Below are 14,063 nucleotides of genomic sequence, written 5' to 3'. Positions count from 1 at the left end.
CATAATTTGTGCACGTGACACTTGATCCATCACAGTCACATGGTTACATAGTTACATAGGGTTGAAAAAAGACCAGAGTCCATCAAGTTCAACCCTTCCAAGTAAACCCAGCACACACAACCTATACTTACCTATCTATACACTCACATACATAAACTATATATACAACCACTAGTACTAACTGTAGATATTAGTATCACAATAGCCTTGGATATTCTGATTGTTCAAAAACTCATCCAGGCCCCTCTTATAGGCATTAACAGAATCTGCCATTACCACATCACTAGGAAGGGCATTCCCCAACCTCACTGCCCTCACCGTGAGGAACCCCCTACGCTGCTTCAAATGGAAGCTCCGTTCCTCTAATCTATAGGGGGGGCCTCTGGTGCGCTGATTGTTTTTATGGGAAAAAAGAACATCCCCCAACTGCCTATAATCCCCTCTAATGTACTTGTACAGAGTAATCATGTCCCCTCGCAAGCGCCTCTTTTCCAGAGAAAACAACCCCAACCCTGACAGTCTAACCTCATAGTTTAACCCTTCCATCCCCTTTACCAGTTTAGTTGCAGTCTCTGCACTCTCTCCAGCTCATTAATATCCTTCTTAAGGACTGGAGCCCAAAACTGCACTGCATACTCAAGGTGAGGCCTTACCAGGGACCTATAAAGGGGCAAAATTATGTTTTCATCCCTTGAGTCAATGCCCTTTTTTTTATACAAGACAGAACTTTATTTGCTTTAGTAGCCACAGAATGACACTGCCTGGAATTAGACAACTTGTTATCAACAAAAACCCCCAGATCCTTCTCCATTAAGGAAACCCCCAACACACTACCATTCAGTAGATAGTTCGCGTTTATATTATTTCTACCAAAGTGCATAACTTTGCACTTATCAACATTGAACCTCATTTTCCAGTTTGCTGCCCAGTTCTCCAATTTTGTCAAATCGCTCTGCAAAGCGGCAGCATCCTGCATGGAACTTATAGTTTTGCACAATTTAGTGTCATCAGCAAAAATAGAAACAGTACTGTCTATGCCCTCCTCCAGGTCATTAATAAACAAGTTAAAAACCAAAGGACCAAGGACTGACCCCTGCGGTACTCCACTAACCACACTGGTCCAATTAGAAAATGTTCCATTTACCACCACTCTTTGTACTCTATCCTTCAGGCAGTTCTCTATCCAATTACAAATATTATGTTCTAGGCCAATATTCCTCAATTTGATCATTAACCTTCTGTGAGGTACTGTATCAAACGCTTTAGCAAAGTCCAAGTAGATGACATCAACTGCCATTCCAGCATCGAGGTTCCTACTCACCTCCTCATAAAAGGCGACTAAATTAGTCTGGCAAGATCTGTTACGCATAAAACCATGCTGGCACAAACTTATAGTATTGTGAACTGCAATGTATTCAAGTACCCTATCCCTTATTACCCCTTCCAAAATTTTTCCTACTACTGATGTCAGACTAACAGGCCTATAGTTTTCAGGCTGAGAACGAGATCCCTTTTTAAATAACGGCACCACATTAGCAATCCGCCAGTCTCTCGGCACCATGCCAAACCTCAATGAATCCTGAAAAATTAAGTGAAGAGGTTTGGCAATCACAGCGCTCAGCTCATTTAATACCCTGGGATGAATCCCATCCGGCCCTGGACCTTTGTTTACCTTTACATGTTCAAGTCTCTTTTGAATTTCCTCCCGAGTGACCCATGCGCCAGTAGCTAAATTACTAGAACTGGGCATATTACAAGGGAAGCCTTCATTATCTGGCTCCTCAGATGTATAGACAGATGAAAAATAAGATTTCAAAATTTCTGCTTTTTCCCCGTTCTCATCAACCAACTTACCCCCCCAATGGGAATAGGGTTCTAAATAACCAGATTCTACTTGCTCTGCTTTATTAACTGATCATTTAACTGGGGCCTAGTAATAGTCCTATTTACTAAAATATCATATTACCAATTCTTAGGAGCTTTTGTTTGTGGCAAACGTTTATATGTATTTCGTCTGCATCTGATTTCTGTCTTGTAAGAAGATGTGTCTTCTGCTTCCCTAGAACTTCCTTGAAAATATTACAGACGACGCATATTTTTGGATCGGCCTCAAAAGGGATAAGGATGATAGAAATATGTGGAGATGGGTGGATGGAACAATCTATATTATATCAGAGAGGTAAGGGTAAGAATCTGCTTCTTCTAAATAAACCATTTTCATGAAAATATTTTACTCCCACACTACTTCCTGTTACAGTTAGAGCTGCATTATTTCCTGTCAGCTGATCTCTGAGGGAGCACACAGCCCATCACAAAATGGCGGCTCAAGGGAAAGGATGTAAAAGGGCAATACAGTATTTACTGATATATATATTCCAGTTTGACGAGATTTTTTAATAGGCCACTTAACATGATATAAACGGTTGGTTAAGTATTCATTCTGGGGGTATATATTTACTTTAAAGCATTCATATTACCCAGGTTAAAAACTCCTGTCCAGTAATATAATAAACCTAAAACCCCAATTTTATTTTTTCACTTTACACTTTCTGCAGCCCAGTCTCCCAAACCTCTATACAGGTATCAGATCTGTTATCCGGAAACAAATTATCCAGAAAGTTCCAAATTACGGAAAGTCTGTCCCCCATAGACTCCATTATAAGCAAATAATTCTAATTTTTAAAAATGATTCACTTTTCTCTGTAATAATAAAATAGAACCTGTACTTGATCCCAACTAAGATATAATTACCCCTTATTGGGGGCAGAACAGTCCTATTGGGTTTATTTAATGGTTAAATGATTCCCTTTTCTCTGTAATAATAAAACAGTACCTGTACTTGATCCCAACTAAGATATAATTACCCCTTATTGGGGGCAGAACAGCCCTATTGGGTTTATTTAATGGTTAAATGATTCCCTTTTCTCTGTAATAATAAAACAGTACCTGTACTTGATCCCAACTAAGATATAATTACCCCTTATTGGGGGCAGAACAGCCCTATTGGGTTTATTTAATGGTTAAATGATTCCCTTTTCTCTGTAATAATAAAACAGTACCTGTACTTGATCCCAACTAAGATATAATTACCCCTTATTGTGGGCAGAACAGTCCTATTGGGTTTATTTAATGGTTAAATGATTCCCTTTTCTCTGTAATAATAAAACAGTACCTGTACTTGATCCCAACTAAGATATAATTACCCCTTATTGGGGGCAGAACAGCCCTATTGGGTTTATTTCATGGTTAAATGATTCCCTTTTCTCTGTAATAATAAAACAGTACCTGTACTTGATCCCAACTAAGATATAATTACCCCTTATTGGGGGCAGAACAGCCCTATTGGGTTTATTTAATGGTTAAATGATTCCCTTTTCTCTGTAATAATAAAACAGTACCTGTACTTGATCCCAACTAAGATATAATTACCCCTTATTGGGGGCAGAACAGTCCTATTGGGTTTATTTAATGCTTAAATAATCTTTCAGTAGACTTAAGGTATAGAGATCCAAATTACAGAAAGACCCCTTATCCAGAAAATCCCAAGTCCCGAGCATTCTGGATAATGGGTCCCATACCTGTATTTGTTCTGCTTAGATTCACTTTCAAAGGCCTCCATTTTTGTTGGGGAGTCCCTGCCTTCCATTCTCTCAAAGCTGCTACTCTGGCTTCTGCTGCTCAGTAATAAATGTATTAAGGAGTAGCGCAACTGTGGGTGGGCACAATGATGTGTAGACCTTTTTCCCCCCTTACTTGCCCCTTGCTAGTTTAGAGAATGCAATTGCTCGCTTGTTCACTAGAGCTGAATTTTTTTAAAAGTTACTCTGAAAGTTACCAGAGGTTGCTTTTTGCCATGGTTGGTAACTGGCCGCACAAGGCAGGAGTAGTGCCATTGTTATAGAGTTGATGTTACCCATTCCCCAGAGTTAATATGTTATTAAGGCAGATTAAGGGACAACAGGAATCATTTCAAAATGCAGCCACAAGTGCAAAGTGCTATAATGGACATGAAATGAAATGCGCTATAATGCCATTCTTAAAACCTACTAGCACCCATACATACTGCTGCCCAGCCTGCTCTGATAAAAAGTAAGCAAGTGCATTGACACTAGAGAAACATAGACTTTCTGCTAGCCACATGACAGTGGTTCCATGGTTTCCACTAGCCATTGCATCCAGGGTCAGACTGGGCCACCGGGTCACCGTGAAAAATCCTGGTGGGCCCCCGACGGCCCAGACCCGACCCTTGCTGGCGCTTCCCCTGCCCAACCGTTCCTCCCTTGACACGTTAAATTTACTCGAGCTCAGGGGAGGATATTGGGTGGGGGGCCCTGCAGGGGGTTAGGGGGGCCGCTGTGGGGGGGGTTAGGGGACGCAGCTGGCGGGGCTACCTGGGAGCCCCGGTGGGCCCTGCACCCCCAGTCCGACCCATGATGTGTGTTAGTGCGGTGTAAGCTATATCGTGCTCACCCTGTAAATGTTAGCTGCAGGGTTTTGGTAACATTTTTCAGTTTTAATGAATTTTGCTTTATTAAATTTCATGTTTAATGCTTTTTATTGTTCTGTATGTATATTATTATATAATATACTACTACTCTACTCTACTACAATACATATAGTTTTTTTTCTCTCTCTGTCTGATGCTGTCTCTTTAAGCATCCCAAATGCTGGTACCAGTAGATATGAATATTTTTCTATATCCATCTGCTCTCTGTCAGTCATATACTGAAATAGGGACAATGTGACCCATAACACCAATCTGTGTGGCACCTAAACATGTAATTCCCACTTTAACTCAGTTTGTAATTCTTCTGCAGATTCTGGTACGAGGACGAGCCAAATAATGAAGATGGAATAGAAGACTGTGTTCATCTGTGGAAAGAGAAAAAGTGGAATGATGTTTTTTGCACTGATCTGTATAAAGCAATCTGTGAGATAAAAGGGCATTAGGGCTCATGTACTGTTAAGGGGGAATGTAATGCGAAAATGTATGCCTCTGTATAAACAAATTTGCCTTTGTGCGAATTTAAGATGAGCTTTGCGAATGCAGAAACTGCGACCACTTCCGACAGTGAAAGAAAATTTGCCAATTTTACTGTCGACAGTGAGCAGTGTATGTAATAAAACTTGTTCCGTTTGATTCAAAAGATTCCGCCACCTTTAAGAATGCCTTAAAAAGTCTGCAATGTGCAATTAAAATATATTATAATTAGTATAATTAGTTATTAATATTAGTATATTAGTATAATCAGTTATAATTAGTTGAAAACCATTATACATATATAATGCTAGAATCCTGAGAGCCAATTATAAAATCACATACTGAGTTAGTTACTGTCTCAGGTGGGTATTTACTGGGCAGTTCAGCTTATTTAGGTTTTAAAATAACTTAGTTACATTTTCTTTCCACTCATAAGATCTGCTTGCCACTTGCCTTTCTAAACTGTAAAAAAACACTTTTGTGAAAAATGCTGTTGTGATATGAATCAATTGTACCAGTTGCTCTGTGACCGACATTATTAAAGGTCCCCATACACTATAAGATCCGCTCGCTTGGCGATGTCGACCGGACTATAAGATCCGCTCGCTTTCGATCCGACCGGATTTTCTAACCTGGCCGATCGAGATCTGGCCAATTTCAGGCCAGATATCAGTCGGCCAGGCAGCTCTGTTCTGCCCATACACAGGCCGATTAGCTGCCGAATCAGTCCAAGAGACCGATATCGGCAGCTATAGTCGGCCCGTGTATGGGGACCTTAAAACTCCTGTAAGTAAATCAGTCTGACATCTTGAGAATAACAGATAAGATGAAAGCACGGGGGAATTTTGGCTCTTAAAGGAACAGTAACACCAAAAAATGAAAGTGTATAAAAGTAATTACAATATAATGTGCTGTTGCCCTGCATTGCTACAACTGGTGTGTTTGCTTCAGAAACCCTACTATAGTTTATATAAATACCCTGCTGTGTAGCCATGGGGGCAGCCATTCCTGCACTGGTACAGCTGGGGTGTTTGCTACAGAAACCCTACTATAGTTTATATAAATACCCTGCTGTGTAGCCCCGGGGGCAGCCATTCCTGCACTGGTACAGCTGGGGTGTTTGCTACAGAAACCCTACTATAGATTATATAAATACCCCGCTGTGTAGCCCCGGGGGCAGCCATTCCTGCACTGGTACAGCTGGGGTGTTTGCTACAGAAACCCTACTATAGTTTATATAAATACCCTGCTGTGTAGCCCCGGGGGCAGCCATTCCTGCACTGGTACAGCTGGGGTGTTTGCTACAGAAACCCTACTGTAGTTTATATAAATACCCTGCTGTGTAGCCCCGGGGGCAGCCATTCCTGCACTGGTACAGCTGGGGTGTTTGCTACAGAAACCCTACTATAGTTTATATAAATACCCTGCTGTGTAGCCCCGGGGGCAGCCATTCCTGCACTGGTACAGCTGGGGTGTTTGCTACAGAAACCCTACTATAGTTTATATAAATACCCCGCTGTGTAGCCCCGGGGGCAGCCATTCCTGCACTGGTACAGCTGGGGTGTTTGCTACAGAACCCCTACTATAGTTTATATAAATACCCCGCTGTGTAGCCCCGGGGGCAGCCATTCCTGCACTGGTACAGCTGGGGTGTTTGCTACAGAAACCCTACTATAGTTTATATAAGTAAGCTGCTGTGTAGCCCCGGGGGCAGCCATTCCTGCACTGGTACAGCTGGGGTGTTTGCCTCAGAAAGACTACTATAGTTTATATAAGTAAGCTGTTGTGTAGCCCCGGGGGCAGCCATTCAAAGGAGAAAAGGCACAGGTTACTTAGCAGATAACAAATAAACCCCCATTATACGGGGCTTATCTACTAGTTATCTGCTATGTAACCTGTGCCTTTTCTCCTTTTTTCCAGCTTGAATGGCTGCCCCCATGGCTACACAGCAGCTTATTTATATAGTAGCTTTTCTGTAGCAATAACACCAGTTTTTTGCAGAGCAACAGCACATTATATTTTAATTACTTTAAAACACTTTTTTTGATGTTACTGTTCCTTTAAAAATAGTTGCATCTGTTTGCCACCCCTGTCAATGTGCAGGGTACTGCCACCTGAGGCTAGATTCTAACCCCATGGTAGGATTGACCTTGTGAAAGCAATACATATTATATTCCATTTTTATATAAATAAAAGCAGGCAGGAGTAGAACAGATTGTTACACGAGGTTTTGGACCTTGTGAGTCTCAGTCAAACAATGCTGGCCCCAAGGTTTAGGGCAGAACAGCTTGAGGCTTGCTAGGAGTCTCAGAGGACATCTAGAAAAAGAGAAGGACCCAGAGAGAGCCTGGGTTTGGCATCCAATCTACAGGGTGAGCCAGGAGAGGTTATAAAGGAACCCCTGCTGCAGCATCCAACCAGAGAGAGAGTGATAGAGCTGCCCAGGAATACAACTTAATTTAAAGTTTTCTTTGTTGCTGCAAAGCTTTGTGTGTTTTATTTTTTTAGAAGAATTCTAAGTGTACTAGGGGGATGCACTGCACTGTAAACCCCAGTATCTTTTAGAGGCAAAGAGGTCAGGAGGTTGGATTTCCAACAGGTAATATGCAATAAGTGTAATCCTGGTTTATGGGAGTGTGCCAAGAAAGGGTTACATAAATATGGCGTCAACCCCCAGCCTACTCTGTCTTCTCTGTTTTAAGATGCTTTAGCTTAAATATCTGAACATTAAATTATTACTTTTAAAAATGCACAACAATGATATCTTGTGGCACAAACATACAAACATATGACAAGACATATGCATTAATTCCTCAGAAAAGATCATCCCTTATTTCTGACTACTGTTACAGTTTTGGAAGGCAGGACTAGTGCACTTGGAAAAGTAGGACCCAGGAAAAGCCTGGGTTTGGCACCTAAATTATAGGGTGGACCACAGGGTATAATGTATCCCCTGCTGCAACTTCCATCCAGAGAGGGAAAGACTGTCCAAGAGAAAAAAAATTTCATGCCATTTGGTAAGGCATGGAACTGCAACTACACAGAAAGGCCCCTTCCTGCCAAGCTTCTAGATTCCAGCAGGTGACTGGTGCCACTGTGCAGAGTGAACCCCACTGTGCAACCCCCCATGAGCACCCCAGTGAGTGGTCCACCAAAGGAGGATATTGGCAAAGGTACACGTGTGTGGCTCCTGTGTGACAACGGGTTTTGAATGTGACTGCTAAGTGGGAGCAACTGCCTTTTCCAAAAAGAGGTACTTGGGGGCAGGTTGTGCTACCTGGGGTAACAAGGGCTCTTGTGTGCTTAAAAAATATCAGCAGTTGGGGGTGTTGGATAAGATAAAGGTTTGAGAAGTTTCTGCAGGCCCAAACCATAGGCTTGGTTAAAGTGGTGGCTTTTTAGTATTTGTCTAAAGACCTGGAAGCTTTATGTCTAATGGGATGGAGAAGGGAATTCAAAAGGATGGGTGCAGTTCTGGATGTAGGAGTATGAAGAGGTAACAACCAAGGAAGAGGGAGGAGTTAAGGCTACGTCTGGGGTGTACTTTGTAACTTATGAAGTAATGTGTGGTGCTGCAACATTGTTGAGTGCTATATATAATGTTGTCTGCACTTGATATAAAGTAGATAAAAGTAGAATCCCTGATACTGTATATCTATAGTTTGCCTAGTAGAAATATGTGGTCTTCACTTGGTGATAAGGTTTGACTAAAAAAGTGTATTTTTTTCAGCTTCGTCTACAGTATGTAGCTGTGTTTATTTTTTTATAATAATATGTTTGCAAAATACATTATAATGTAGTTCTACTCAATGTACTTTTATGAATGGCCATAAACCATTTACTTAGTTAAAGAGTCTAAGTTTTGCCCTGAGCATTTGAAATCCCTTTGGAAATATTCTCTCAAGATTATTCTGCACTACTGAATTCACTACAGTGTTCATTATTAAGTCTTATTGTTGATTTGCATTAAACAGTCTAAATCTATAAATACAGTCTGGCAACAAACCATTCACTTTGCATCATCTCAAATAAAATTTTATTTATTTCCCCTTGGTTATGTCTCTAAGCTCTCATTAATGTAAATCCCAGTGAGGGAATCACACCGAGCAGTCTGAGATCATTCCTTCTTCCCATTACAGCTATAGTTTGTATTGTATGTATGGAGATGATAGACACAATGGCTCAATAAGGATTTGTAACAATAAACTAACCCAAATTCATGGGCATTTGTATTAAACAAAGACATAACAATAATAATAATAATAATGATAGTATTCATTATTTCTTTCCTGACTTCACAAGGGCTATAGTTAGATGGGGCTACCAGGGGCTCCCAAAGTGCCTGAGAAAACGGGGGTAGCCATTTTACCAGTCCCCTACATTATTAATGTTCCTGGTTAGAAGTTCTATAGTGCTTCCAGAGACAGTCTGCAATTTTACTGCAAGTGTTCTACCCATGAATATGCAGTCATATAAAGAATTGCCACAGCTTTAATACTCACAAATCCAAATGACATATTACATATAAATGTTAGGTACATTAAAGGCAGATCAGGATTTATTTGATGCCACTATGAATATTGAATAGAATAGTGGCATAAAAAAAAAAATTACGCTAACAGACATACACAGAAGGATCTTCTCCTACACTCTCAGAGAGATTAGGAAGAACAGGAAGAGGAGGCGGGGCTTCACGCCATTCCAGGAAGAAGAGGAAAGGCGCTGGACATTTCAACTTATAATTCAGAAACCAGATCAGACTGAATGCACGGACTAAAGGTGGCCATACACGGGCCAATTGTAACTGGCGATATCGGTCCCTTGGATTTGGCAGCTTATCGGGCCGTGTAGGGGAAATGACTGGCCTGCCCGACCGATATCTGGCCTGAAATCGGACAGATATTGTGCAGGCAAGTTAAAAAATTCAGTCGGTTCGGGGACCACATCAACGGTCAATGCGGTACCCGATCCAACTGAATTTTTTTTTAACATACCCCACTGCGCCTATTCCAGTCGTTATAATTCGATCATTTGTCCCCAGGGCCAAATGACTGAATTAGCCTAAAGTCCCCCGATATCGCCCACCCGTAGGTGGGGATATCGGGAGAAGATCTGTTCACTTGGCGACCTCGCCAGGCAAGCGGATCTTTGTGTGTATGGCCACCTTAAGGTATGTTATACTGGGGGGGGGTGTTTAGCATAATTTTAAAGATAGACAACAAGGGTTTTATTCTAAGATTCACCTTCTATAGTTTCTGGTCAATATGGTGCAGATCCCCTACAACAGAAATGGATCAGGGAGAAGTCTATAACCTAAATCCCTCTCCAGTACTGTGGTCCCTTCACTTGGGCAAGCAGAGTCTAGGGGAGAGAGACCTACAATTTCCTGCTACTCCTGACTAACTCATGTTCCCAGAATGTGCTATTACTGTAACTGTCCTGTAACTGACTAAACCTCGTTCTCAGTGTCCCTGTTCCCCCGACTTTCACTAGAAGGGTTAAACTTGGGACAGAACTCTTTAATGAATCTTGTTGATCCCAGGCTCCCCAAACACACCCACCCAGTTTAACAGACGAAGGCCAAAGCGGAAGTACCTCCCCTTTCCCAACAACATTTTAAAGTGTGACAGGAAGTGGTGGCAAATCTATTGGCCAATAATACAGATATACCACTATGCTAACTTAGATACATAGGCTCCTGTCTGTCTATCTGTATGTATGTATGTATATCTTTATTTGTAAAGTGCTACTTATGTATGCAGCGCTGTACAGTAGAATACATTAATACAAACGGGGTTATTAAGATAATAATAGATAAATACAAAGTATAACAATAAATACAAGATACAGTTGCAATAAGTTAAGTCAAAGACACAAGAGGATGGAGGCCCCTGCCCAGTAGAGCTTACAATCTATATACCTGTAACTAGAAGTGTAACTGATTTAAAGCCAAAGGGACTATTATTGTACTGTTTCCACACTATACTGTGCCTTGCGTAATATAGGTTAACCAGCCAGCTTAACACACTCCACATAAGACTCAGCAAAGAATACTCAGACTGCTCTGTGAGTTGAATAACTTGAATGCTTTATCCTTATGAAGAGTTTATTTTGTAAAACTGTAAAACAACATAATAACATTGCATCACAACCTGTACAACATATACACACATGTAAACACATACAGGAAACCTAGCATCTTACTTACAGACGGTTATGTAACCAGGGCCTGTGTAAAGGTGAAGAATCCTAAGGTCTGTCCCTCTGCTTGTGAGCTGCCTGTGTGTGCTCAAAATGGATGCTCTTCCACTTCCTGTGAACTTTAGGGGGAGGTTTAACCTTGAATGATGTATATAATTAACATATGGACAACTATCCCAAAGGGGGTCACTAGGTGGCAGCACATAACAGCTGAACTAATATTAATGCATACAATCTAACATTAAATTGGCATCAGATAAGGTATAAACAGCACACTCCCTGCCTGGCATATTTCAATGTGCCACTATATAACTTACTGCTATGCAGAACACAATTCAAGTATTATCAGAAACAAGAACAACAATGTCTGAAATTGGCCTTGTATACATTTTGGCAGTCCCTTGTTTGACAATCTTTACTTCCACTTTCCTAACCCTGCCATCTCTACTTGGCAGAGTGTTGATGATGAGTCCCACAGGCCATTCATTCCTGCTTTCTTGACTGTCTTTCACTAACACGACATCACCCACTTGGATGTTTGGGCGATTTTGGGTCCACTTTCTGCGGCTTTGCAAGTTGGACAAGTACTCTCTTTTCCATCTCTTCCAGAAAGTATCAGCCAGATTTTGAACTTGCTTCCATTGTTTTACATGAAGTCCTGTTGTTTCAAATTTACCAAAAGGGGCTGACAAAGAGTTCACTTTCTGAGTCAGGAGCATTGCAGGAGTAAGAACCATGGGGTTGTCGGGGTCAGAAGAGACTGGTACCAGAGGTCTAGCGTTCATAATGGCCATAACTTCTGCCATAAAGGTACTCAAAGTCTCATGGGTTAGACGTGTATACTTATCTTGGAGTAACATTGCATCCAAAATACGCCTGGCTACACCTATCAATCTTTCCCAGGCACCTCCCATGTGAGATGAATGTGGAGGGTTGAAAATCCATGTGCATCCTCTGTTCTGAAGATAGTCTTGTACTCCTGAGTCAGCTATGCAAATGTCTAATTCTTTACAGGCTCCTACAAAGTTTGTTCCCCTGTCAGAGCGGAGCATCTTTGCTGGACCACGAATTGAGAAGAATCTTCTTAAAGAATTGATGAAGCTGGAAGCTGACATAGTTTCGATCAGTTCAATGTGTACAGCTCTTGTTGACAGACATGTAAAGAGAACCGCCCAGCGTTTGTTGTCAGCACTACCTCCTCTTGTGCGGCGGGTCACCACTGACCATGGACCAAAAATATCAATGCCTACACTGGTGAATGGGGGTTCAGGAGTCACTCTGTCTTCAGGCAAGTCTGCCATCTTTTGACTTTCTAATCTCCCTCTCAGTTTACGGCAGATGACACACTTGTAGATCACTGCGGATATCAGACGCTTGCCGCCAAGGATCCAGAAACCTTCAGCTCTGATTGCGCCTTCTGTTATGTGACGCCCTTGGTGTGCCACTTTATTGTGGTAATGTTTCACAATCAATTTGGCAATATGATGATCATGAGGTATAATGACAGGCTGCTTCTCTTGTTCAGTCAGTGCCGCAAAGGACAATCGGCCACCCACTCTCATAAGTCCATTTCTATCAATAAAAGGACTGAGTTTCTTAAGCCTACTTTGCTTTGGAAGTGCTTTATGCTCACTTAAACAGGTATACTCTTTTTTAAAATATTCGTGCTGAACGGAAGAGATTATTGTAGCTTTAGACTGCGAGATCTTCTCTGAGTTGACTTTCTCTGGGAAACATTTCCAACCTCTACAGTGTATATTGCTCAGCTCTTTCTGGAAACTCTTAGCTACATGGATAAGTCTGGCAATAGTCTTACACAGCGACATCCAGTCAGAAAACCTCTCAAAGACATGTGAATGGAGGAAGGTGTCAGAAGCTTTGGTGTTGAAGCTTGCAACTGTAGGTTTAATTTCAGGGTCAGCTTCAGGCTCTATAAGTGGGTAATTTTCTGCTGAATTGCCTAACTCCTCTCTGTCTGTGTGGTAGAGAAATGGAGGGCCTGAGAACCATATAGAATTCTGCAGATGAATAGTTTTTGTAGGCCTTGAAGCATAGTCTGCAGGATTTTGTTCTGTTGGCACATAAGCCCACTGATCAGGATGGGTTACTTGCCTGATTCTATTCACTCGGTTAACAACATACAAGAAAAACCTTCTGGAGGTGTTGCAGATATAACCTAGTACAGTTTTGCTATCTGTAAAGAATCGCACAGCATCTAAGTCTTTATCTATTTCATCTCTGATGAGCTCGTACAACTCTACTGCTAGAACAGCCGCACATAGTTCCAGACGTGGAATTGTGTGTGCTGGTTTGGGGCTTAACTTAGACTTTCCCATAACAAATCCAACCGAACACTTATTGCAAACATCAATTGTTTTCAAGTAGGCTACAGCACCTATCGCTGTGTTGGATGCATCTGAAAATACATACAGTTCTTTTCTACTTACTGCTGACAGAGGAGTAGACACATAACACCGGGGTATCTCTATGTGTTCCAAAGCTTGCAAGGATTCCTTCCATAGAAGCCACTCATGTAGTTTTTCTTGTGGGAGTAATGCATCCCAATCACATTTTTTAGATGACAGTTCACGAACTAGTGCCTTACCCTTTATAGTTACAGGTGCTACAAACCCAAGAGGATCGTAGAGGCTGTTCACTGTAGACAGGACTCCTCTTTTAGTGAAAGGTTTTTCTTCGGAAGATACCTGAAAGACGAAAGAGTCTCTTTCTAGGTCCCAGCTCAGTCCCAAACTTTTCTGAAGGGGCAGGGTGTCTGTACCCAGGCAGAGGTCCTTGAGGTCTTTAGCTCTATCATTAGCAGGAAAGGCGTTCATGACCTGTGTGCTATTCGATGCAATTTTATGAAGTCTCAGATTAGACT

General features: G+C 41.5%; 1 protein-coding gene across 1 annotated transcript; it reads right to left on the bottom strand.

Moving 5' to 3' along the window:
• Nucleotides 1-10,947: 10,947 nt before the first annotated feature.
• LOC105945358 lies at nucleotides 10,948-12,887 on the bottom strand. The gene is made up of 2 exons (XM_018092525.2): nucleotides 11,190-12,887; nucleotides 10,948-11,100 (listed from the first exon to the last, which is right to left on the bottom strand). Exon 1 carries the CDS (start codon nucleotides 12,742-12,744, stop codon nucleotides 11,518-11,520), a length of 1,227 nt encoding a protein of 408 aa, XP_017948014.2. The 5' UTR covers nucleotides 12,745-12,887; the 3' UTR covers nucleotides 10,948-11,100; nucleotides 11,190-11,517.
• Between the last annotated feature and the right edge of the window lie 1,176 nt (nucleotides 12,888-14,063).

Source organism: Xenopus tropicalis, chromosome 3 (assembly GCF_000004195.4).
Source record: "Xenopus tropicalis strain Nigerian chromosome 3, UCB_Xtro_10.0, whole genome shotgun sequence".
In the NCBI taxonomy this organism is placed as follows: domain Eukaryota; kingdom Metazoa; phylum Chordata; class Amphibia; order Anura; family Pipidae; genus Xenopus; species Xenopus tropicalis.
This window is presented reverse-complemented; position numbering and strand designations above follow the sequence as displayed.